This window comes from Lipophrys pholis, assembly GCF_963383615.2.
Source record: "Lipophrys pholis genome assembly, chromosome: 8".
NCBI lineage: Eukaryota > Metazoa > Chordata > Actinopteri > Blenniiformes > Blenniidae > Lipophrys > Lipophrys pholis.
In genome coordinates, this window is record NC_137630.1 from 28,732,219 (window position 1) to 28,760,008 (window position 27,790).

General features: G+C 43.8%; 1 protein-coding gene across 1 annotated transcript in view; it reads right to left on the reverse strand.

The window, feature by feature from the left end:
• Positions 1-27,790, reverse strand: part of cpne5a (copine Va) — a gene marked incomplete at its 3' end in the record, with an annotated part of 85,634 nt that overhangs the window by 47,628 nt on the left and 10,216 nt on the right. Inside the window, exons 2-7 of the mRNA XM_080470202.1 lie at positions 26,454-26,494; positions 25,655-25,701; positions 18,875-18,978; positions 17,603-17,642; positions 16,674-16,688; positions 16,441-16,517 (exon numbers count right to left, since the gene is read on the reverse strand). Coding sequence (XP_080326328.1) covers positions 16,441-16,517; positions 16,674-16,688; positions 17,603-17,642; positions 18,875-18,978; positions 25,655-25,701; positions 26,454-26,494 — 324 coding nt within the window. The remainder of the gene's footprint in view (positions 1-16,440; positions 16,518-16,673; positions 16,689-17,602; positions 17,643-18,874; positions 18,979-25,654; positions 25,702-26,453; positions 26,495-27,790) is intronic.

Genomic DNA, 27,790 nt, shown 5'->3' on the forward strand with positions numbered 1-27,790 from the left:
AGATCCATATTGAGACTTTAAAGCTCTGCAGGTCTGCAGTTGTTTACGACGGATTCCCACAGCAGCAGGCGATCGAGACGTAACGAGCACAAGAGATGTCCTACATGTTTCTGTTTCTCCACTTCACCTCTCGACTAAGCTTCGATGACGATAACGTTTCAAGTGAAAAAAGGTTTTTTTTGCCTTTTCGTTTCGGAAAAGTTTCACAATTACACAGCAAAATACTGAAGATGGTGTCGTTTTCACGTTGGGCCACAAGTTGGTGCTGTTGTTTGTTTTCATAATGAAACCACACACACATGCTGCAGAGAACAATACGCTATAAACATTAACAATGTGAGAACACAGACATTCTTGTGGACAAACAACCAAGCTGGATTTTTATTGCGGTGACTGTCAAAATAAAACTACCAACTCACAGGAGAATATGGACTGGCAGTCATGACACTCTGGAGGTAGAAAAAGTTTTTACTGTGGCCGTGGTGCACATGAGCAGTAGCTGCATTTCCTGCGTCTACACGGAGACGGAGCCTAAGCGTTTTCAAAAAGTAGTGTTTTCAGTGACTCAAAGTACAATCGCCCTGCAAACAGACACCCAAAACAGAACAAAACTTTTGCTTTTCCACTTGAAAACGTTGTCGTGTAAACAAACCCTAAAATGTTAATCCAATAGTTCAGCCTAAAGTAAAGACAAGGCCACCACAAAGTAAATCCTGAATATTATTTGGCTATATATATATATATATATACACATATTATTATTATTTTTTTTTTGCATTTAATCCTATTTCACCGACTTTCTGTATCCACTGAAGCTGTAGGAACAAAGATTCTATTTCCACCCAAAAGAGTCGAGATAAGTTCCTCTCCGATCATTCAGAAGCTCTCCAGCTGCCGACACTGCTGTAATCTTTCCAATATACGGAGGAAGTTATTACACGAGAGTCCTGCTGCGGCCTTAGCTGGAGGCCGATCATTAGAAGGTCAGACTTGCTGGAGATGCTCATCATGCTGCGACGGCTGATGTGACCGTCGGTTATGTTGGACTGCGTACAGCCAGATGAGAGGCTGCTTTTTCACCACAGCGGCTTACATTATTTACAAACACAATCTAAACAACAGACCCGCAGTGACTGAGGTTGCAGACTGGGATTATGCCGAAGGGGCTATTAGGAGATAGTCAAAGGTTTCCTCTTTCTTATCTGCCTGCGCAGGAAGTGTTTGTATTGTATTTTTAAGACGTATGGTACAAGGTGTTTCCATTAACCTCTCTCGGGTTTCCCGGACCTATTACCCACACAAGACAATGATCCACCACAGCTACTGTAGCCCATCATGTACCAGCTTTGATCGATAGCTCAATACATCTGGACTGACCAAAGCATCCTCCTGCTGTAGTCTTTAATGAGGTAAATGAAGTCATTGCACTCTCAAAGGGCGGGCGCACTTCATTCCCGAGCTCCATCTTCAACACCCACGAAGGCCAGTCTCAAGGTGAATTAACCGTCCTTGAATTATTGATGCTTTACTCCGAGTCGCCGCCCTGCAGTTTGATGATGGTCTCAAAGAGCCAGTAAAACCCTCGCCAACGAGGCCAGTAAACCCTGCACACTCCACGGGTCAAATTATCTCGCTGAGGTCACCATAATAGCTGATACTCTATCAAACATCAAATATCAGCTCCGGTTCACGTTCACGTGCCCCACGGTGCTCTAATCTCTGCAGCTGAGAAAAGGAGCAGGGACCAAAAAAGGGCAGTGGTCCTTTTAAATTAGGCATGCATTATTGAGTGTGACATTTTCTCCAACCGCGACGAGTTACAGCAAAGAGCAAGCGAGCAGTGACGGGTTAAATACAGTTCCTGCCAGTTATCTGTGGCACACGACGTCCTTGTTATTTTCTGGTAAGCTTCCTCTGCTGCAGTGTGACTGCTGGCGATATGAAGTGTCCTGCATGGAGAGGCCTTTTTCTCTCAGCACTCCTTCACCGACGGTTCTTCGCTGGAGAAAACGCTTTGATGATGAAATTATGTGAAATGTGCCGCCGCGGCCCTCCTTCCTGTACCATCCGCAGCGAGCGAGCTCTACAGTGAAACCGCTGTGAGGAACTGACAGTCTTTAATCAGCTGTTCGTGTGAACGTGTCCTACATCTGTAACGTGAATATTATAACGACTCCGGTTGAAGACATCGGGGCGGTTTGTGATGTGCTGCAGTTGGAAAACGGTCCCGAATGCAACAAGCCAGCCAGCTTGAGTGCTTGACATTACACCATCGAGATTGATTTGTTTTTGTCACACAGTTTTATGGAGCGTCCCAGAGGTCGATGGGACGAGTTACATCACCACCACTGGGAAAGTCAAATAACGCGTGGCTGTGATGTTACGACGTCCGTATTACATCAGGAAATGTATCATCATCAGTTTTTAACAAACAAAGGGACACTGAAGGGGTTTGGAAATGACCCAGTTTAATTATGCATTTAAAAAGAGCAACAGCAGACGGAGTGACTTTGCAGCTGCAGCAGCAGCATCCAAATTAAGATTCAAGAGCAGCCAGAAAGCTGAGCAAAGTTTTGACTGACTCAGAAAAGACTGATGACAGCGTGTCATCATCCACAGTGATTAATGTAGGCCGGCTGACGTCTCCCTTCATCGCAACAATGCAGGTGAGCAGTGAATACACTAACCAGATGATAAGTAGCTGTATTACTCAACAACCTTCTCCTTAATGCATACAGTCACACACAGGTTTCCCCTGGCACTCGGCGAACGCCGCGCCATATGTTCCTGACCAATCCGGTGCCAAGCCCCGATGCGTATTGATGTTGCCTGCAAACCTCAGCAGGCCTCACATTTACAGTCAGATTAGCATCAGGCCTGACGTTTCTGTTTCGGCTGCAACGTCAGAGATGAAACGAAGCTTCACGGGGGAAAAACAAACAAGCCGAGACAGACGTGGAGAGGGGGGCCTTGTAGCACCGTGGCTGCCTCCACCACCGACAGCGGGGCAAAGGAAGAAGTGCTGCCGTGCTCCATGCGCTCACACAAACGGAGAGTTAGCCACAGCTGCCTTGACAGATCCCCTGTTTGATCAACTCAATGGAAAGAGATCAAGCAGCATATTTCAGCATCACTACAATTACTTGGCCAAAGTTTTTGATACTGCTGCTCAGCAGAATATCAATGAGCTGGCTCTCTGGATTTGCCAAGGGGGAGAGCGCATGACAGTCATTTATTCATCCAAAAAACAAGCATCTAAGATTATTGTGCACGACATATCACATTACACATATTCAGGCTCGATGTGTGGCCCCTATAATTTCCCATCTAGAAGCAGTTGCTGTCATGAAACGGTGATTCACAATGCCTGTACCTTCCATTACCGACCAGCGTGGAGTCAGGGTGGATGGAGGCTGCTGAGATTAAAGTCCGAACAAGGAGGAGGAAGCAATTGTTGATGCCGTTCACATTGGGTCATTAGGATGAGGAATGGTCTTGATATTTAACAACGCTGCAACGTGTCGTGCATATGAGAGTGGGGGAAGGTTATCTCCTCAACAACATGAGTGAGAGCCAAGTCAAAGAAAACCTTTTCCTTTTTTCTTTTTCCTCACTGCAGTTTTTGCAGGGTGGCTCTTCATATCTTCCCAGAGCAAAATAGCTGCACCCTTATCATGCTTAAAAAAAAAAAAAAAAAGAGTGCTGTTTTGCATTTTTACCCATGATTGGGGATGAGCAAATTAAAAGATTTTCTTTTGGTTTAGTTTTTTTTTACACTGATGTGCAAGCACAGTGAGAACTGCGATGAGACAGGGGACCGCTACTGCCACACAGATGAAAACGAATGCTGTGCACTCTCCCGCCTCACTGCAACAATGTCCCCTGTTCAAATCCAAGTTGGGCTTTGGGTTGGACTCTCTGTTTGGACTTGCATGTTTTTTTCTTCTATACACTCCACTTTATTGCTGCGTCCCAAAACCAAACACATTTCTGAATGTGACTGTAAGTTTGTCCGTCTCTCTGTGGTTCCATGATGATTGACAGGTGACCTGTTCTGGGTGAACCCCGCCTTCATCCCTGGTCAGCTGGGATCAGCTCCCCGCAACCTTCCGTTGGATAAAACAAAATTTAAAGAATACAAAAATGGACGGATTGCTATCCAGGTCAGTCAATCCAGTGGATTAGTCCAGATGAGGGGATTGGGATAAATGAACAAATCCAGCTGTTTTGGGTTGAGTGGAGAACCACCAGAGATGGGAGGGCAGACCGATCGTCTGGCTCTGTGCCACAGTAAACGTTTGGGGCAGTGGGCAGATCATAGTTGAACAGAATTAGACAAGGTTGCCAAAACTCTATGTGGGCTCAAATGAGATTATACCACTAATCCCCTTGATCTTCATACACCGATAAGTTTCCATAATCCCTCACCTCATCAGGATTTAAAAAAAAAAAGAGACAGAGAATGCAAACTGCACCAGCTAATTCAAAAACCTGCTGTAGTTCTCAGAGAGAGGAAGAGAGCAGCGTTGTGCTGCAGCAGCGAGGGGGGCTGCTGTTTGTGTTTAGAGAAGGCAGCCACAGGCAACCCGAGCTGAGCCTTTTGAAGCCTTGTTACAACCAGCACAAAGGAGTAAATAGGGAGACAAAATGTGGTGCACAAAAAATGTCAGATGGATATACAAAACAACCATGAAGAAAGACAGCGTCTGCCTCTTTTTTCTTCTTTTTTTTTACAAGTAAAAGGAAGCGCCACATTATCAGTGATCACTCTGATGAGGAATGGCCATTAACACAAGTCAGTGAATGAAACTAATCCCGTCGTTTATGCTCTCACTAATTACAAACACCATATATGACATCTGAGTGCGTACTGGCGTAACGAGTGCTGATTTGACATCTTGATTACATGAATTAAAGCACGGGCTTCAATTGATATCACAATGTTTGATTTACTGGGAATTTCAATAAATTTGGTTTTCATCAACCACCTGCGAGCTAAAAAACGCTTGTTTTGACACTGAAGGAGGAACTGCCAATCGAAAGGAAACTTTCTCTCTGGATCGAAAGGCAAAAAAAACCCTGCTCAAATTCAAGCTCATGTTTGTGTTTGCACCTGCTGATAAGAGAAACGTTGGTGAAACTAACTAGTCCGTTTCTCGTCCCCCACTGGCAAGAACAACACGGTAGATGTTATGCACTGATACCACTTTTTTAAAGGGGTCATTTTATCCAGCTTTTCAACACTTTCATATTGGGTCTCGTTGGTCCAGAAACGTTGTATTCACAAATTTTTTTTTGCCTCAAATCCAGCTTTTCCTTTATTTTCCTCCATTTGAATATTGGATCATAGGAGCTACATTCAGAATCTGCTGTGTCAGTGTGAGCTGGACTGGCTCCGCCCACACATGCCCATCTTGGGAATAGGAGGAAGTACTTCCTCTTGTGGTGCCATGTGCCAGAGCAGAGCTGTCTGATTGTGGGAGGAGTCAAAGGGAGGGCCTACCTTGATTGGGATTGGCTGAACCCCCGATGACACTATATAGGGTTTGATTTCTGATTGGCTGGTTGGAGCAACACACTTTTTAAAAACAAACAAGTCAGGGGAGAGAGAGGACAGACTTTCTTTTCTTATGGTGCATCTTACTGCATATTACTTTGTATAATATGACCCCTTTAATGGACAAGTACTAAACTTTCTGTACCGATATGAGCACTGATTCATTCATTCATTCTGACTCCATAAGTACACGGTGTGCGAAGGTTATGTGCTGGAATGAATCACCTCCGCACAGCCTCTGCGTCGCCACTACACACACTTCCAACAGCCTTGACGACGATTCAAACTTTCTGTGTCTGCAGGATGTGCGTTGGCCCCTGTGAGCCCCCTCTGCGGTTGGCCTCATGCAGCACAGTTTTTATGACCATGTTGACTGAACACACCGGCCGCGCATGTGTTTGATCAACGAACAACAATGGACGCCTATTTCAAGGCGATTCACAGGTATCCCTATCTGTACAATCCCCATTTAAAAAGAGTATAAAGATAGTTGGGTGAGATCTCTCGGTGTGGAATATCAAAAACTTTAGGGAAGGGAGAGAATGCCTGCTGCCTAAAGTGGAAATATTTTCAGGATCGTTACTTTAAGTTATGTAAGGCAAACGGACGTGAACCCAGAAAGGTATGAATGGAACCACGTGCACATCCATGTGCAAGTCTAAAGAGGACGTGCAATGCAGAAAATATGGAGGAGCCTTTAGTGTGAGAGCCACATGCAGCACGGCTCGTAGTTTAACTAATGAGCGACATTTTACTAACTCTGCTGCTTCAAATGTCTCTGATGATTAAGTTGCTGGTTGTACGCTCTTTCGCAGTAGATCAGAATTTACAGTCCATCTAACTTTTGTCATTCTGATGAATATGAAAGGATCTCCACAACGCAGACATCCCTCGTCCTCTCTTGCATACGTGCGGGCGACGTTGCGGACGCACGACGTCACGTAGTACTGGCCGAGTTGTAAGAGTACGTCATGCAGTATTGGACCGATACCTGATACTTGTGTCTGTGCATCCCGACTTGGAATGGAAGTTGCATCCCATCCCTTTTTCCCAGTGCAGGTGTAGGACATCGAATCAGAGCCCGACTCCCCCTCGGTTGAGTCTGAGGCACCTTTCGCCCCTCACCTGGTGTAATGGAATTCATATCGTGTGCTGGGTCGACCTGACCTCCTCTGTGGGTGTTACTGCTGACTACAGATTGCAATCTGCGTGCTGACAGATTGTTTTCAGCTGCTGCAGAGATCAGGAACACAGGAGTGTTATCACGGGGCGGCAGGGAGCTCATTCAGAAGCTCTCGGGTTGTTCTCGCTCGTCTCCAGCGGGCACAGCTGTGGTCATGACAGAACCCAACAGCATCTGCTTTTGAGTGTGAAACACATCATTTCTGCGGCGTCGGCAGAGGGGAAAAAAACAAACTCTACGCTGCCCTTAAATGATCTCACACCAGAGGCCTCCATCAGTGTAAAGAGAAAACTCTTCTGTTTCATCATCTACCAAACTCTAAAAGCAAATATCTTCCACAACAGCAGCATAAATTAAATCAATGGCTTGTCTTCATGGCGGAACATCACACAAATCTTCATATTTCGCTTCACGTCAAAGTCCTTGAAGAGTCGTAATTGGAGCAATTTAGCTGAATGTGTGGGAAGGCCAGGTAAGCAATCTGCACTGTGCTGCTGAGAGAGGAGGCTTTTTGCATCTTACCGAGTCAAAATTTGCAGCTAATAAACCCCGATTTCACTGGACAACAAGGGTTCTTGTGCACTCAGCACGACTGGGGTTTTCTACATCTAAGCAGGAATACACATTATTAGAGTGGGACCCTTGTTAGTGTTCAGCCTTGGAGCCCAAATTGGCATTTAGCGAGGCAGCAGAATGCTCTAATTGTGTGTGATGTCCCGAGGCAGAAGATGCTGATTACTGTAAGCCGTCGAAAACACTTCACCTCCCAGTTAAGTGAAACAAGCAAAACCCAGGACTCAAAGTTCGAGAAACACTGTACCTGCATCCGTCTTTCCATTTATAGCACCGAGAGCCTCTCGGATTAGGGATTTTCAGTTTCACCACCAAACGACCTCCTTTCACTCCCACTCGCTATTTAAATCTGCAGTTTATTTCATCTCAGAGGAAGATCCGCCGTGTAGCCCCGAGTCAGTCAGACAGCCACATTCACCATCTCCTTTAAGAGAACGACGAGTCTCTGAAGGCGAGATAAGACGAGTGCAGATCTTTGCTTGTGTTACGACGCTCTGCACTTCGACACAGTAGTTTGAAATATTGTAAGCATGACATGTATTTGATATTAGATTTTAACAACAGTTCTTTTTAATGAGTGACGCTGCATGACTGAATGAAAGGATTCATGGTGGAAACTGTATTTCATGTTGCTGCTGTTGGGCTAAAATCGACCCTTTGTTAGAGAAATCTCCTCCCTCAGGCTTGTCCAGTGCTGGATTCATCTCCATGATGAAGCACGCTACACGAGGTACAGAGAAATAAATAACCAGGCTTGATATCAATTTATTGAACAGTTTTTCTTAGTTGAGTTTGCATGTTCCTCCTCGTAAGCCTCCTCCCACAAAAGCCTACATTTACTGAGATAAGGCCAAGGCTGGATAAAGTGGATTGAGAGGGTGAAGGGATGAAAATCGGAGTGCAGATGTTATTGGGGCAGTACTGAGACCCAGATGCAGAGCAGTGCAACACGCAAAACAAAGACTCAATACTACCAACTAGTGGGCAGGAGGTTAAATACAAACCGAAAACTAACCAAAACCAAGATTACTCATGAATGGAGGTTCCGACCAGAACTAATAAAAAAACAACACAGGAAGTCGAACTAAACTAATTTAGAAAATGTATAAATGGAATAAAAGTAGGAAGAATATAAAACAAAAATCGAACCTGTAAACACACACACACATACAAACACACCAAAATGGCGGAAACACGACAGATACTGATCTATAAAAACAAAACTAATCTTCACTCAGGAGGAGATGATGGAACTTAACTGCAGGAATAAAACTGGGGAAGGAAGAATTCAGCCAGGAAGCACCGAGGTTACATAAGACTACGATCCGGTGTCTGGCTGCGGCTCTAAACTGGATGATATGGTGAGTGCATCCAGGCCAGAAGTAAAAACTGATATTTCAATGTGTTTGGGCCTTTTGTTTACACGTAAATGACTGAAAAGTCACCGAAATGGATTATATCTGAAAACTCTGGCCAAAGTAGAAATTTGGAAAAACTCAGTCTTTTATTTTGCATGTAGGCGGAGTTAAACGTCACAGTATCCGACAGAAGCGTCGTCAGTATCTTGTGTGCGACCTGTGTTTACAGTGGTGACAACTGATGCTGTTAAAGTTAAAGCAATGCTTGTTTTTAACGTTTGTGCAAACGGTTTGGGTTTGTTTGCATTCCGATCACAAATCTTTTCTATTATGACGAGGAGCAGAGGCTTTATGCTTCTCGTTACACTGCCCCCTGTAGGTTTGGCATGCTCATAGTGGCGCCTAACAAGGTTTGTGTAAATAGGTTTTTTGTTGGAAAATGATTTGAAACCGTAGAGGGGGAAATATCAGTTTTCGTGAATACCTGACTGTGTGTAAACGTGAGCTGCTGCAGGTGAGTCCACTGAGCTGACTGCTGTGAGCTTCACACACACTGTCACGGCCGTGAGAGCATAGAGTGGTCAAACTGTATGAAGAACTCTGAAAACAGAACAGAGCTTCGTACAAGTTCAAAAACAGAATGTGAATTTGAATTAACAGCATCAGACGCACACAGAACTAAAACCTTCAAATCGGCATCGACACAGATGAAACAATTCAGATCTCAAGATATTTATCAAATACACGTTGCATCAGATTGTACTCGGGTTGCTGTGTCAAATGCTTAATGTGAAACTCAATTATAGAAGGGACAGTTCTAAGAGAGATGAATCGCTAAATTTGAGGGATGCTAATTTGATAATTATTACTTGAGACATTCATTTATATTCATTGGCATTGTTATGACTGTTGTGATCATCGTTCAGTATTTACACTGCTGTGAGCAAACGTCATTTACGATGTGCATAAAGGTCAAATATTAAACACGTTATTGTCGCCATGAAGTGTTACTAACACTAAAGAATAAATCTCAACAGCATCATTTCCACCCCGATATTACAGGCCCTCTTTAGGTCGACTCGTGTCTTCAGTGGTTCTGAAAACTGGTTCCGCAAACTGTAAAAGAAGTTTCTCACTTGAAAACTGGGGCCTTAGTAGCTTCATCATGAGCGTCACTGCTACAGATATCGTACGTTTGCTTTGCTGTCACGATAGTTTTCCAAGAGCAGTGTGGCGTAATTTCAATAATGAGTAAAAGAAAAACACAACTGCAAAATGCTCACAGTTCCAGCCTCTGGTCTCTTGTGAGGAGAGCAGTTGCGACTGAGGTGAACACTATGTGCTCGACAGTGAGCACATTACGACGGCCTGTTGCCGTCAGTTGCTCGGACGTTCCCGTCATGAATTTATTTTTTAATCCAGAATTCATATTTTCTCTCACAGTCGAAAGACACACCTGTGAATTGTTGGTTCCAAGAAAGCCAGGAGGAAAGCCAAATACGGTATTATACATGTGTAATCTGTCCAAAGTGAGGTTTCCTCAAATAAATCTTTTAGCTCGGGTCCAATAATTTATTTTCAAAATATTTTTTTTTTTTTTTTTTTGTTTTTCTCTGAATTCCTTCACATCTCTGTGACGTGAAACTGAAGGTGTGAAAATTTGCTAAAGTCATTTGAACTTCTTAGTTTCCCACATTAGACTCTGCGGCTGCAGGTTCAATTTGTTATTTTAACTTTCTCTTGGGAGTCTCTGTGCTTTTCTTGTTAATGGGAAAGTAAACAACAAAAATACCCAACAATGCATGATAAGCAAACGTTTGTCTCAGTGGAGATTATTTAAAACAGAGCTGGTTATTTTCATTTGATAGCAGCCTGGACACTGATGTAGTGTGTCGCAACACAGGAAGCTCCACATAAATCCCTGCTGATACTGATAGTTATCAAATAAACCGGCGTGTGATTTTGATCGCATTTAGAAATCTGGCACATTTTAATCGACTTATTCCTTTATCAAAAATCCAGGCGAAAATCAGTCAGTTTAACTCGTCTTTCATCTCTGAGGATTTTATTATTTATTTCTGGGGCTCCACCCCTGGGTTTATTTAATGTAGTCTCTGCCTGGCCTTTGACTTTGAAGTTTTGCATTCAAATTACCGCTGCGGCGCCGGCTCCGTCGGGCTAAAAAGACTGATTTCTTTCATACTACTTTCAACTGCATTTAGAGAATAGGCTTTCCACATGCAATCCCACAGTGGTAATGCAACCAAGGCCATAAAATCAATGTTTCATTAAACTTTAATATTGTCTCTGCATCCAAGTAACACAGAAGCAGTGTGCGACATTAACCACATAGCTATCTTGTTGTACTGTGCATGAAGCCACTATGTACTGTAATGTTGGGGTTACATTTTTATTGCATCGGTGGAGAGTTGATACATTTTTGCTAGGGATGTACCAATACTGATACCGATACCGAGGCCAGTATCAGTTATCGGGTATCGGGTTCGATACCGTACGAAGGTAAAAGCTCCCTGATACAACCAGGCGAGTACCACGTGATGTCATGTGTCAGAAACGTCGTCCGGAGGTAAGCAAGAGAGCACGAGCGATGTCAGCGGGTTAAAGATTCTTTAATATTAATGAGAATGACAAACGTCAGGCAGAGTGTGAACTATGTTCTGCCAAAATAACAAGAGGAGGTGAAACTACAACAACACCCGCATTTGGACCAGCAGTGTTAGCCCAATGTTGCTTATTAGTTTTCCTGCCCAGCACGTAACTCTGAGCTGTGCTACATGCTACATGCTAAACATGATTAAATTATGTGTTTCGGGTGATCCGATCACATGTGTTGAGCCCTAAAGACAAGTGTCAACAGGCACCACATAGGCTTTCTCGTGTGAACAGCTATATATCGTGAATGCGTCCCGGGGCAGTGGCTTTACAGGAAAATACACAAACCATAGTCCAACGTCATCGGTGTGCGCCATGTTTTTATTTAACAGAATTCACTGGTCTGAGTAAGACAGTTTTGAAAAATTTTCAAAGAAACTATGGAAATGAACATGGACGCCTGTGCCGGGACGTCTGCAGAGACACAGTACCTTATAGCAGCCTGGACAGAGGATACCGACTCATACTGCAACCGTGACGTAGAAGTAGTAACACTGTCAGACCTCAAGTGGTCAGACCGAAGTGTAAACAGTCTGCGTCACAGCTCACCACATGTGATCGGATCACCCAAAACGCATGTTCAGGCCAGGTACACCCATTAACCCTCGGTCGACAGTACCCATAGTGCAGTGCGTAGATAAACACCAAGAACTGCCCTGTGCGTACTGTAGTCGCAGCAGTATGGTGTGCAGCGATGTATAGCCTTCACATATCATTTGCATATGGGGTACAAATTAGGTTTCATGGCATTTAGTGAGTGCTCATATCGATACTCCGCGTCGGCAAGTAGCTAAAGGTTAGTACTCGTACTTGTACTCGTCTTTTTAAAAAAAAAGTGTTTATCGTTGCATCCCTAGTTTTTACAAAACTTAATGAGAAATACCGATTGACCCCGACCTGTGTAAACATGTTTCCGCGCCTCCTCCTCGGTCGGCGCTCCACGGTCACTGTTGTAGGAACAAGCGAAAGACAAGACGATTCCTTTTGATGGTCGGTTTTATTTCACCGCAGGTGAGAAACTTTCGAGGTGAGTCTTTGATGTGAGCTGCAGCTCTCACTTCAATCTTTTTCATACACTATCTTATTTATTTCCACAAATCCCTTCCCTCCCCTGGCTCCCGTGGGTGCAGCCAGCGCTCCCACACCAGTCGCCTCATGCATATGGTTCATTTCCAGCTTCAAGCGTGCGGCGGGAGGAAACCGTCACAGCAGGCTAATGGGTTTAACATGCTAATGGTGTGCAGCACCATTCATATACTAGAGTGTGTGGCGTGAGTCACGATATGAACAGAAAAGGTTCCTGCCATTTGTTTAATGAGCACCATCATCATGTTCCCTCCACTGTTAGGATCCCCTGAACACACAATCGCAGCTGTGAGAGCGACGTCACTGCTGACATGTTTTCCTGGTAGAGATGCCGTTCACCTGTGTCGATCTGTAAGCTTTGCATTTTCCTCCTTTACCAGCGACTCTGATGCATGCCTTTCATTAAAAATGGATTATAAACAGGATTTGTACCACTGTCAGTTCAGTGCCTCATCGCTCAAATTCATTCGGTATGCGACCTTGTTATTTCCTTTGAAGTGAATATCACACTGTCGCAATTGTCTCATGAATTCAAATGAAGGTAAATTCCAGTCCAAAGTGCGAGTTGCAGGTTATGTTTCACATTACATTTCTACATCTTCGCGACACAATGTGGATAATAGGAAAACCCAGAAATGATGAAAACTACGTGCAAGAATGAGCATCCACTTGAAAAAAATAATTTGGTGAATAGACTTGAAGGTGAAATCAGCTTATCTCTGTGTAGTAACGAGCCTTGCATGTGCAGCATCAGAAAACAAACAGGACTTATAATTCTCTTCGCGGTTTTTCTACGTGAATCTTTTCCTCTTCCTGGAAGTATCCCTTCTTTCAACATCACGGAGACCCCGTTTACACGACAATGTCTCAAGTGAAAACGCATCGTTTTTGCGCTTTCATTTTAGAAGACGTTCACCTTTACGAGGCAATGTTTTGAAAAACGATGTCCGTTTACACAGAAACTACAGAAACGCTGAAATGGTGGAGTTTTCATGTTGGTCCACTAGTGGGCACTGATGCACACACAAGCACACAGAGAACAATACGCTATAAACATTAACAATGGGAGTTCAGTGTCACTGCTGATATTGTCCATCTAGAAGATCTGTGTACTACGGCCGTGGTGTTCATGCACTGTAGCGGTGTTTCCTCCGTCTACAAGAAGAAAGTAGGTTATTTTCTCTCGTTTACATGGAGACGTTGCTGGAGTGTTTTCAGTGGCTGCTTGTAACGTGCTTGTAATTTGACACCAGCCTCAGCAACTGATCTCATTGAGATAAACATATGAATGAAATCTATGACTGATTTTAGCTTAGTTTAAACTGCATCGAGCGCTTAAAGCAGTCTGAAATTGAAGGTATTATTTATTCAAGGGGTATTTTTCCACACTTGCCCAATGCTTGACTAACTTTCACTAAAATTAAAGTTAAAGTCTTACTCAGTCCAGGGTTCCCTGCAGTCTCCTCTCTATTTCTCCCATCTGTCAATGGAAGCCAAAACGACTCCCTCACAGAAACGTAATGCTTCCTGGTTTATTGTCTAACCGTACTGCACTGGAGACAGATAATTCTCACACCAGCTGATGCTGAATCAGTTAAGACTCTAACGTGTGTGGACTCACCAGTGTTTCTGAGACAAAAGTTCGGTCCTGCTGAGGTGGAAAAACAATTGTCTGTTAAGAACTGAAGATCATTTTGATCAGTGGGGGTTAGGTTAAGGTGAGTCGAAGCTAAAGCTAATGATATGGGAAGGCTGGGATAATTCAGTGTAAAGGCTGCGTGCTGGATGGAGGTCACTAAAGCAAGAATAAGAGAAAAGGATGAAAAGGAAAAAAACATGATTGAAAAGGAGGTCAAGCTAGAAGAAGTGCAATTTGGTAAATGAAAGGAAAAGGAATAAATGAAAGATGAAGTGTGGAAAATAGGGGAAAGAGGTGCTGATGTGCTTCTTAAGCAGGTCATTGGATGCAGAGAGTCTCGGGGGGGCTCGTTTAAGCGTGACTAACAGATTTCCTCAGTCCCTGCAGGAGTCGCTCCTCAAAGCCTCAACGCTACAGTCCGGAGAGGCTCTGTCACTTCGGGATGCATGACAGGGAAATGGAGCACAGAGCCATTAAGCTACTCTGGACTGACGCCGGCTGCAGACAGGAAGGAGAACGCCGCTGCCCGAGGGTTAAAGGACAGGGACCAATAAAACTCTACACTTTAACAAATGTCATCAACAAGGGAAATCAAAGGAAACGTTTCTGTATAACTGTGTAACAGCAACATATAATCATCATCTTTCTCTCAGCGGAAATCAAGGTGCCCGCTGAAACTGAGGAATCGATATCGTTCTCCTTCTCGTGGGCCTGGAGCTGCTGATCCTCCTGCCTGGCTCTGATCCGGGCCGTGAAGTCTAGTTGACAGCATTCTGGTCAACACAGTCTCTTCATCCTGCTCATCCTCTTACTCAGCACCGAAGGGCACCGAGTTCTGTAATCTACAGCCGCCGGCCTCTGGCAGAGTTCACGGTAGACAGCGAAGCCCTGCTGTTCTCATAACAACCCCACCCCTGAAAGTCTGGGCTCAGCACCACCTCATTTATCACATAAAGATACACAAACTGCATCAAGGGTTTGTTTACAAGACAAGGGTTTCAAATAAAAATGCAGAAATTTTGTTGCATCTTTGGTGTTGGTTGAAACAACAACGGTGCTCAGAGCCACAGGAAACGCAACTTTTTGAAAATGGCTGCCGAAGTGAAACTTTCGGAAAACGTTCCGACACAGTCGTCATGGAAACGGAGGAAAATGCACATTTCTGGAAACGTTGGGGCTCCGTCTCCGTGTCGACGGCGGAGATGTTTGCTGCTGCACATGTCCAACGGATCCATAGTAAATAGTTGTTATGAGTGTCATGACTCCCAGTACATATTCTCCTGAGACTTGGGAATTTCACACACACACACACACACACACACACACACACACACACACACACACACACACACACACACACACACACACACACACACACACACACACACACACACACACACACACACACACACACACACACACACACACACCTTCAGGGCTTCATAACTCCTACTTGACAGTACCAAGCATCTCACACTGACTTCAATACACTTTTTTTTTGCAAGATCACCTCCCTAATGACAATAATTGTATCAAGTAAGCCTCCGGTCTTGTTCAATTACCCATCTCCATCCAACCACGCAGGTCTAATCTTGCAGTATAATGTACTGTGCAGACGGCTCTGGAAGGATGACATATTTATCGGCGCCTCATCTTAGTGAGAACGTGTGAACTCCAGTCATGCCTAAGAGGAGGGCTGAGTTCAGCTTGGCACTGAGACGCCATTTACAAGACATCGCTTTCAATTGAAAATGTACTGTTTTGGGGCATTTGTTTCAGAAACAGCAACGTTTTGAAAACAATGTCCATTTTCATGGAAACAGCAGAAATGCAGAAAACTATGTAGTTTCCATGTTGCTTGTTTTTGTAAATGAAACTACACACACATGCGCACAGAGAACAATACGATATAAACATTAACAATGGGAGAACACAGACATTCAAATGGACAGACAACGAAGTTGGATTGTTATTCCGGGTGACAAAAACTACCAAGTCCCAGGAGAATATGGACTATCATGACACTCTGGAGGCAAACATTGTTCTTATTGTCCATCTACTGAGCATGTGCAGAAGAGCTTTTTACTATGGCCGTGAAGCGCATGCAACAGTAGCAGCGTTTTTGCCGTCTACACGGAGACAGAGCCCGCGCATTTTCAGAAAGTTGCGTTATCCCTCTGTTTACACAACCAATGAGTCGGAACATCCGAAAACACAACAAAAGTTTAGCGTTTCTACTTGAGAGTTTTCGTTAACTAGTGCTTTTGCTTTATGGGATGAATCAGACAGACGCTCCCTCCACTGCAGCTCTGGACTTCTAATCTTTTCCACACAACTAAACGAGGGAGCGGACACAGGAAGCAAAACTCACCCCAGAGGTTTCTCCAATCGGCTGGCAGGTGAACCCACAATCTCCCCCAACGTGCAGTGCACCTGTCCGAGGAAGTCCTGCCATAGGGAGGAGGCATAAAGTGGGATGGAGACAGACACAGGACGGGGGCATTCAAGTGGGTCACGGGGGTAACAGGGAGAGTCGGTGAGCGGTTAAGCATGTTTATAAGGAATGTACAGGTAGTAATTAGGACATCTGAGGCAGACACGTACGTTAAAGTCGGTTGGCTTCCGGGGTGAAGAAGAAGGAGAAGAAGGAGGAGGAGGAGGAAGAGGAGGAGGGAGAGAGAGACACCAGGCAGCAGCAGTGACACAACAGAGCATATCATGGAACAGAAGGCGCACGACTCAAATACCAGACTGTCATCAACCGAGTGCAAGAAAGAAGAGCAACACTGAGTATGTAAAAGAGCAGACAGGCAGAGAGCGAACGACAGAGGGTGAGGAGTCAAAGAGGAGGAAAAAAGAGAGCGAGAGAGGGAGACGTACGGCGATGGGAGCAGAAGGAGCCTCGCACGGGGAACGATTTGTTTTCAGAGAATGGCACGCAACACAAAAACACCACATGACAGAAGCGGATGACTATTTCAGCAGAATGCAAACCAGAGTGCTGCAAATATATTGTTTGCCGTATGCGTCGTCGGAGCGGATTCATCAAAGCTTTCAGCATTAAAAATGACACTAACATACATTCAAGTTAATGAGCTGCTCCGGTGAATGTATGTTCTACAATCAAGCATCGCTGCTTGTTTTCAAATGGATGGAATCTGTCCTGAAAAATACTCCAAAAAAGCACCACAGAGCACACGGGGAAATGCTTTGAATAGCTTTGATAATGATGTGCATTGCTTCACTTCTCGTTTTAAAAAGAAGGGTAATGAGGTTATGCCAGTTGCAAATGAAACTTTGATTATCATTGCCCTAGAGAAATAATCTAAATCATTTTGGAAGCAGATGGAAGGTAAAGACAATTAAAAAAAAACAGCAATCTGGCAGATGAAGCAACTCATTATTTTCAAATATATTTGAGCGTTTAGATGCTTCCAACTTTGGTTTGCATAATACGAAAATATCACGCATGCACTGACATACAACGTCGGGTCACTCAAACAAAATAGGAAAAAAAAAAGTTCTTCACTTACATGCTTTGCGAGATCTGGACTTTTAGAGTCAATATCATACCTGAAATCACAAGGGAACCACAATTCACAGAGGTTTGGGTGTCGGTGGCACAAGAGGAGAGCTTACAAATTACCAGTGACTCCGATTAACTGATTCTGGCTGCTGCAGTGTCGATACTTCCTGCCTGTCAATCACACACTTGGGTCAGTGTGTGTGTGTGTGTGTGTGTGTGTGTGTGTGTGTGTGTGTGTGTGTGTGTGTGTGTGTGTGTGTGTGTGTGTGTGTGTGTGTGTGTGTGTGTGTGTGTGTGTGTGTGTGTGTGTGTGTATCACAGCACTGGCCAGGAAAAAAAAAAAAACACATAAGCAATAAAGTGACAGTTAATTAAGGGAGTCATTTCACAGTTTATGAATGTAATTTCTGCATTGTACCAAGGGGGAGATACTGAAACAATCTACCAATGCAGGGAAAGTTTTGGAGCATCTGCCAGTCAAACTTAATGTGGAAGTAATTAAACCTGAGAGCGCCGCCGCTCCCACCTCTGTGATAAAAGAGAGATGTAAATGAGCAACACTAATTGTGAGGGGACGTACTCCCTTCTTTCCTGTACCAGTGTTGTATCACGATAACACAGTAAATGAATTCATTAAGTGTCTGAAGCTCCTGGGAGACCGCCGGCTCAGTCCCGGGTACATCCTGGAGCGCCACAGGGGACTTCACACATGAAGGGTATGGATTTTTTTTAGGGGGGAAGCATTTCTCCTATTCTTGAGAAATGGAAATGGGCAAGGAAAAAGGGTGAATGAAGGAAATGATCAGACTCTGTTGTGGGTGGCCTGAAAATGAAGCTGCACCTTCCTGACCCTCTCACTCATCTGGCCTTTTCAACAAGGGAGCGATAGAAGAGGGAGCACAGAGGCCTCGGTGAGTTTTATGGGAACTTGGTTTCAGACATTTGCTTTGCTGAGCAGCAGGAAGATTAAGGATAAAACTTTATATGAAATATTTATCACCCTTATACCAATCCCGCCTCAACGGATGACTACTGAGAGACCGCACCAATGAATAATTCCTCAGGAGAGAGCCGAGCTGTGACGAGGAAGGCAAGCAAGGAAGAGAGAGAGAAGAGGAGGGACGGGAGAAAGAGGATGGATGGGAGATGATGGAGATTGATGACAGGGAAAATGTTAAGCCTGTGGTGGAAAGGATGGGGGGGAACCGCAGGACTGGGTGAAAAGACAAACAGCGAGGTTTGTGTCCACAGAGAAATACAATCCAACGGAATAACTCACACGTCAAAGCGCAGGTTCTGTTTCTCCTCAAAGAAGTAGTCCAGGATGTACTTCCTGACAAAGTCTGGGTTTAACGTGTTGTCTATCACCTCCGTTCTCCCAAACTGGATCAAACAAACAGAGAAAGAGGGGAAAAGTCAAACGAAGTGAGCGCACAGCATTGAGGCGGCGCAGAAAGGATATCTGCTGCTCCATCACCTCACCCCTCACCGACAGCTGCGGGAATTCATGAGTCCAGATGTGATCGTATCTGATTAGAAGTCAATGATAGCACAGCATACACCCCTACTTCTCCACCTTTTTGTTTTTCATCACGCCGAGGAGGAGCGAACTTTTTATGAGTCCGAACAGGAAGAGAAAAACACACCTGGAACAATAAAACCTGGCAAATCCCGTCCGTCAGCCATTAATACAAAAAGTAAAGTGCAGATGTTTAAAAAATAAAAAAGATAAAAAAACAAGAAAGAAAGAAAAACTGTCAGTGTTCCAGAGAAAAACTTGATGTGCCACAAACAAATCAACAGAAACACAAAACGTTGCATCTCACACACACACACACACACACACACACACACACACACACACACACACACACACACACACACACACACACACACACACACACACACACACACACACACACACACACACACACACACACACACACACACACACACACACACACACACACACATTAATTGTATCCAGAATGAATAATTCAAAGTCAGAGAGCTGATGTTGAGCTGCATAAATAAAACATCCTCTGTAAAAAGTGTTGCCATAAACTGACACAGTGAATTAATAATAGCGGCGTCGGGGCTTAATTAGGAGATGAAACAGCAGGATTACAGACTCACACTTTTGTGATTACATCCAGCGGGGGTACGACTTAAAGCGAGACCTGACGTGGGAGCAGACGTACATGGCGACAGTGACAGAATACTTAGGAGGGATCGATGCCCGATGATAATTGAAAGACAGTTGGGCTGGATTGTGTGTAGCGCCTGACGGAATGACAGAGCGTGTCACCTGCCTTCCACAATAAAAGTGTGTCTAACTCCATGAAAGTTTCTGAAGCTGAAAGTAGCAGTGGGGGGGGGTTCGGTCATCTGGTCCGGGGCCAAAGTTAACAACGAAGGAGGAATCAGCGCTGGATCAGTGTCCAACCACTCCACACATTATCTCCACCCTGGCAGGTACACGGTCAGTCTGTGTGGCCGAGGTTTCAAAGCATGACAATTAACTGTCAGCGAAAGAGGAAAAAAGACCCGACTGCAGAGATTTCTGGGCGCTGGCAGTGCTTGTCCTCTTTTTTTTTTCTTTTTTTTTTTTTGTTAACCATAAAGAGAAAATACCGTCGTGCCAGAACGTGACAACATTCCTCCTGGTAGAGAGATTAACGTTGGGGAGTTTGATTTGCAGCGGAAAGGCCAGGCTTCCGCTTGAATTTAGGAAGGTTATATTGTGCCACCTGCGCAGCTGAGTGAGAGGAGGCAGAGGGGAAACCTGCCATGCAGCGGGAGTAATCACAGACCAGGGAGTCGAACATTAAGACATGAAGACCTGCGCTAACAGAGTGATGGGCCGAAGCTACCGTTTTATACGACAACTAAATTCAGAGATCTGATGAATTCACTCAGCTGCAATCAAAACACAATGAACCTCTAACATTTGTTTCCAAAGTCTGATGGGGGGAATCAGTCGACGGGGGACTTTGTGCCACAGAAGAGTAATTGGATTACAGCCGATCGGCGGCAGAGGGAAACTTGCTCCTCCCGACCATATCTTCTCCCCGAAGAACAAAGAAAAACACATTACTTGACAGAAGGGCAACAGAGTGCTTTGGCTTTATCGATACTGCTCAGCTTGACTGGGCCGCTGACAAAGCCAGCGACTGTCGGCGCCGAAACGCCGGGACGTATCTCTTCCAGGAGGCGGCCACAGTTTGTAAGCTGGGGGTGAGACACGGTAACCAGAGGTGACAGGTGTGGGAGGCTCTTCTCGCCTCAACACCGCACTTGATGCACATCTACATTTGCATGTTAATAAGTCCGTCCAGGCTGGTATCTGGATCAAGGCTCACTTTTCTGTGAGCGGAGGCCAGCTGAAGACCCTTGAAAGACATGAGAGGACTACCTCATCAGCTACCTAGATACTCAAGTATATTTTATTTCTTTCAAATGTCAGGGCTGGAGGAAAGTTTGACTGGTTGAAATGATATTTATATTTGATTTTTGGCCAACGAAAGAAGAACTGATCCAATACGTTTGATTTAGATTTCAAACGGGGTTAAGGCTAAAGGGCATGACTATGAGCCCGATGTATGAAGATTCTACATAAAGAGTACTGGATTACACGCTCATGCAAACATCTGCTAAGTATAACAGCAGGAGAATTCAAATGAGGGCTTTATGACGCATTATAAACTGTTAAATAGGATCAATTCCATGTTCATTTGTTTGTATTTGCCATGGAATGTCTGATTTATCAAACATAGTGGAGCATTACAGCAAATCAATCTGACTTTGGCAAAAAAAAAAAAAAACAACGCACAAATACTAATTCAGGAGATGATTCATCACAATGTCAAAATATCTTATTAAGTCAGAACATTTTCCAAAAGTTGCGTTTTCTCCCCGTTTCCATGGAGACAGAGTCAGAGCATTTTCAAAAAGGTGTTGTTTTTTTCACCCCGTCTCCATGGAGACAAAGTTGAGGGCCTTTTGGAAAAGATGCGTTTTCCCCTGTTTCCACGGAGTCCGAATGTTTTTGAAAAGTTCTACCTTGGGAGCCGTTTTCAAAAAGTTGCGTTTTTGCCGTCATCTAGACCGACACTCAAAAACCCAACGAATGGGGAAACTTGGGGTACGTAGCTGTGGAGATGAACGATCAATACATCATTACTCACATTCACCCAAAAATAGCACCACAACAGGATGTGCGCGTGTGCGCATGTGCGCGTGTGCGTTTGTGCGCGTGTGCGTTTGTGCGCGTGTGCGTTTGTGCGTGTGTGCGTGTGTGCGTTTGTGCGTTTGTGCGTTTGTGCGTGTGTGCGTGATCCTTCATATTGTGGTTACATTATGTATTTTAACACTCAGGCAGGATTTAAAGTGGGACTAAACACGTAATTTTCTTCTAAAGGCCAGAATATTGTTAATAATTGTTTGCATATCAACACTTTGATGGGAGCCGACGTTGGGAGTACAAATATATTTGTATTTTGCTGAATCAAAGTATTACTTCTAAATTTCACACTGACAGACTTATCACAAAGCTAAAACCGAAAAAAAAAAAAAAAAGTAATATTTATACAGAGACAAAGCTCATTTTCTACGCTCAGCGGGAAACGGATAATTGAGGCTTTCTTCTTGTCTGCTTTGGATTATAGTGATGTTATGTATGGACACGCCTCTGCCTGCACTCTTATCCGTCTTGTTTCACTTTATCACCTCAGATTTATTACATTCGACGGCTTTTGCGGTCGCTGTTGCATGTTGAATGAAGAGGCTGTGTCACGTCCGAGCAGGATGCCTTTCCCATTTTATTACTATTGCTCGAAGGAAACCTGCGACCACGCATATACATATATAAAACTGGTCCTTGATCGATTTGTTTAGAAGATTGGCTGAAGTTCTGCATGCAAACGACGCATCGCCAAATTTAACGCGAGGATTAGAAAGGTGGCACAACGTGGCTGCTTTGAGTTGTTTGCAATCTGTATTTTCTCAATCCGTTTCTCTTGATGGATGACTAGTGAGAAACCTCCTCCAAAACCTTTTAAAACTTGTCTCCAAAAGCAACTTGACGCATCAACATTCACTTGAAAGCTGCGTCTGCGTCTACCTCGCGCCTCGACTCTCTCGTCAGTGTCTTCCTGCTCCATTCAAACAATAACATCTTCCTTCACCGGCGTTTCGCGGCGACAAAGCCACTCACTTCATTCCCGATGATCGCGCGAGTTCTGAGAAACCATTACCCGGCATTTAAAAATGTCAGTGAAAGCACACTTGTCAAGGGAATGTTTGGCGTCTGGCGTCCATTAGCTTCGCCGAGCTGTTTGAAAATGTCTTCTCAACAGATGTGATGAAAGTTTTTCTCCACATATGCGCCACCCAAGTTTTCACTTTATCCAAAGGACAGCGTCATTAACAGTGATGATTTTCTCTATAGGTGCTCTGTGGAATTTCGGTCTTTCACCTAACAGGCGGCTGGTATGCCTCGGCTCATTACCGCGGCGTCTGAATAGCTTCTGCGATGCCTCCCAGTGGTTTCTGAACTCCGCTGTGTCTGGTATTCCTGTTGCGCTCAGCTTCTGCTGCCATTTCCTCCCCAGTTTTCGTGATTGTGTCGGCATCATGCCGTCCACTCCTCTGTGTTTCCTCCGTCTTCAGTCGCAACTTTTTTAAACTTTGCGTCGCGTTACAGAACTGTGGAGTTTGAACGGCTGCCTGTTGCCGACCCGCTGGATACAGAAGCAAAAGCACCATGTTGGACCTTCCCCCTGAGCTCGTTTTCACATCAAGTTGCCGTCGTTTCTTTCAGCTTAACAGTTCCAAGGTCGTTTGTGATGTCTGGATAAAACCCTTGAGTTCACGCAGGAGAGTTTAATGGTTGCTTATTTCATTATGTCAAATGTAATATTGCTAACGTTATCAATTTGAATAACATCCAGAGCCAACATGTTTATTCTATAATTAGAATATCTGATATCTAATGAAAGCCTAAATGCCAAGTAACAAATATCTTCCAATATGTCAAAGCAGTGCTTGTTTGTGGAAGGAAAATGGGGAAAAAGTTCAACTTTGCGAATCAAACTGTCGTCAGCTACATATTAGATAACTGCATTAAAATTGTAGGCAGGTTATACTGTCACTCCTGTGCTGCCTGGCAGACGTGTCCCGGATGATCCTCCGTGATGTATCTTTTTAATTATATGAAAACAAGAATCTGTTTTTATTGCTATTTACCAGAGGTTACATGGTTGTGATATTGGTTGAAGGAAATATTACTATAAATGATCCTAATTAATTGTAATAAACCATACTCTTGGAGCCGCTTAATGTTAAAATCCATAATATCAACTGGCGTCAATACTTCTGATTTAACCATCCAATCTTTTGAAAATGTACTTTCACACAATCACAGATGATAAAATGTTCACTTTGCATCGAAGGTATCACAGAAGTAGAGAAGCATTATTCACAAAAAATCATTTGAAGGTAAACTAAAGAACATACAGAACAGGACAGGGATGGGTGATTAGGAAAAAACATATTTTGTTAAATATATGTATAGCTATCAAACATTACAGTGTTTCCTTTTTCCAGTAAATTGTAATGTTATTGTTGCTCAGATCTTCACACAGTAATGCTGACATGCTCTTTACGAAAGCAATAATTTGACCTGAAAAGTCAATTCCATTCAATTCATTCAGTGAAAATATCAGTGCCAAGCTGTGAACAGAAACAGAGACGGTAAAAGGAAACAGAGACGGTAAAAAGTATTCCATACATGAAAGAAACACGGCGGTCTGAAAACATTATACAGAAAACCTGATGAAAATTACTCTTTGGTAGTTATTTCTCATACTGCTCACACACAGAGAAGGGCTCACTCCATTGATCAAAATGCCACATCAGTCAATGAGAGTCGTTTCTTGCATCGTGGCTTGACGGCAGCTTTTAAATCGAAGCCTTTCTGATAAGCAAATTGCAAACTCTCACGTCACGATTTGACTATATATTTGATTAATCATCCAGCATCCATACAGAAGACATGGTGATGTTTGCCGGGATGTTGGATCACATCCATCTTCTATACTGCTCTCTGAGCAAAGGCAGGATACACCCTGGACTATCATCATAGGTTAAATCATACACGGCTTACAGTTCTCATATAACCTTATCGTTCCACTAAGTGCCGTCAGCATACCCATCAGCCTGTTTTCCCAACTGAGTAGAGCTACACGTTATTATAATCCCAGACATGCTTCAAGCTGGAGTTTTACCTGACCTCAGCTTCAACGGTCCTCTATAGAGCGATTGAACACTAAAATAATATGGGGGGAAAGGAGTGCAGTTATCAAAAGGAAATTGCAATTACGTTGCATCTATTATGACTGTCTGTCGTAAATGCTTTTACATCTTATGTGTGATTTTAGAGTATTGAGTAATAGACGCCCGACCTGTCTGGACCATAGGAGGAATGATTGTCACTATTGTGACGACTAATGGGGGATCCTGAAACATCAAACACATGTTTTGATTCTAGTAGGGAGCCGTGAAGCAAACCCACACATGCACAGGGAGAACATGCAAAATCCAAAAGACTTGAAACAATTGCTCAATGAGACAGCGTCAGATCCACAATGGAGAAACTTTAGAAGAACATATAGCCTCCATCCACTGAGATTACGGAGACACACAGTAATCCCAGAGGGGCCTTCTGCCTGACTACAACCTCTCCCCACTTTATCTGCCTTTCTGGTCTAATTAAGGCCCAGTGGCCGGCGTCCAGAGGGGACAAACCTGTATCGATACCTGTAACTGCTCCCTTAATCAGTCAATCAGTCACAGCGAACACAGTGCTGACCAGCACACCAGTGTCCACAGGGTCAATCAATGGCCAATGATTGGCACTCACTGCATTTACCTTGAGAAATAGGAGGTGGTGTGTGTGTGTGTGTGTGGGGGGGGGGGGGGGGTCGACAGAGAGTGATCTGCCGTGCAGAGGAAACAAGCCGATTGAGTTGTGTCTGTTGACGGACTGCCGATCTCTTACCTCTCGCCACTGTTTGCACTCCACGCCCTGCGTGTAAAGCACGACCACTGAAAGGGTGAAGAAAGAAAGAAAAGAAACACTGTCATCAAACAATCTCGTTCAAGAACTTGTTTGTTTTTTCCATTTTTAACCACCGTTCATCATTAATTATCCCCAGGATGCTTGACGGCGTGATGAAGTGTCAGGAGTGACGATTGTACGACGTCCACATGCAAAAAAGCAAAACTCAGATTGGAAGTAAAGATCAAGATCTTCCGGAACAGAATATAATATCTGTGAGTTCGTCCTGATTCCTATTCAATTCTTCCACCTCAAAGGAAGCGGCGTGCCAACACAACGTGACCTGTCATGCAGTATATCCCAAGGTTTACCTTCTGGTGAATACAGAACGGGCCGAGTGTGATATTTTCCCTGTGGCTTATTTACACAAAGGGCTTGAACCCTCTCTCCATATCACGGTAAATGTCTCCTCCATTATTTTTTTTTTCGCCCGCTGGGAGAATCAAAGAAAATGTCTTCATGGCATTTCCCCATGTGCCTCACCAACGGATAGCCATTTGTATTCAAAGGCTGGCGTTCGTATGCCGCACGCATTAAGGTGCTTTCAGCTCTCAGAGAGGAAAGGTTGTCACATCACTGTGCAAATGATATGCACTTATTGAGGGGACACTTTGAAATGGCAGAGTAAACCGAATCAAAGTTAAGCTCAGCAAAAGCAAAGAGGGAATCTTTGTGAAAAGCAGAGGAGTCGGTGGGACACGCTGCAGGAAAAAATAACTGGTAGAGAGTGAGAACTTACATGGGTCAGATTTGGAGAAAGTGTCCCGATCCAAGAGGTTTCTGCAAGAAAAGCAAACAAATAAAACTCTCATTACATTTTTATTCCCTCGGGTTTAGTGTAACGCAGCCTTCACAGTTTAAACACGTGCTTCCCTTCGTCTCCTGTTTAACTTCACGGTTTTTCACAAACACACTCGGCTTCACACGCTGCCCTTGGAATAATTTCATTTCCAAGCCAGGAGAACAATAAACACATTAAAGCTCGGTAAAAGGACGGAGAGGACACAGAAGCAGTGCGGACAAGTAGAAACAGGGGCACAAATTACAAAAGATATCTGACCCTACAAAGTATTCAGAGTACCTTTACCACGGGCAAACCATTCACAGTTTTAAATAAAACACAGACCATATCGGCACCATAAAAAGATTTTTTTTTAAAAAACAAGCCGCTTGATTTAATTCATATAAATGTGGCAGGTCAGAAGAGAAAAGACAAAATGCTGTAAATGGAGTTTCAAAAATAAAAAAAGGTCAGCTTGAGGTTGCAGCAGCGAGTTCATTTGTGTCTCATAATCTCATAAAACCAGAGAAGAAGAGACCCAGGCTGTGTAACAGATGCTGGAGTAAAACTGCAGGTCATATGGCAGGAATACATGTTGAAAAAGCCATGAGGAGAAAATGAAGAGAGTGATAAAGCTTCAGAATGCTCTCTTTGATTTAAGCCATTACACACAGACCAAATGTCCCAGTATGCAGAGCTGCTCAGGAACATTATGTCTGTCATAATAATCACTCACCAAATTAAAGCTGCAAAAACTAATTATAGAGAAAGAAAAAAAATTATCATCATGGATTTGGATAATCAAGTATAGCAAATATTCTGTGTTTTTACGCTTTACTTTGCCCAAAATGATAATAGAAATGCAGCCTGGGACTTGGACAGTTTATTTTAACAACTGAGTTGGCAGATAATTAGCTGATAAACCAAGAATTTAATTTCTTTTCAGCCGGAGCTCTTACATATGGCTCAGAAATGTTTACAATTGTGACCGATCACAAGCTGAGAATGAAGTGCGACAACTTCAGCTGTTTACTACGGCATCCGTTGAAAAGAATAGAAACCATCGGTGGTGGACATGAGAGTAGATGGTCGTGTTAAGTCTTTTGGTGTCATGTGCATGTTATGTTAAGTTAAAGCCACTCATGTCTAATCTTATCCAATTCCTCACTCTTACCTTTTCCCTCTTTGTTTCAGACCCAGACTTTCTCCCTCTACGTGAATTTCCCTACTCTGTGATTGTCTACCCTACCCCTGAATGGTTTCACTTGTTCTCCCCAAACTAATGTAGAAATAGT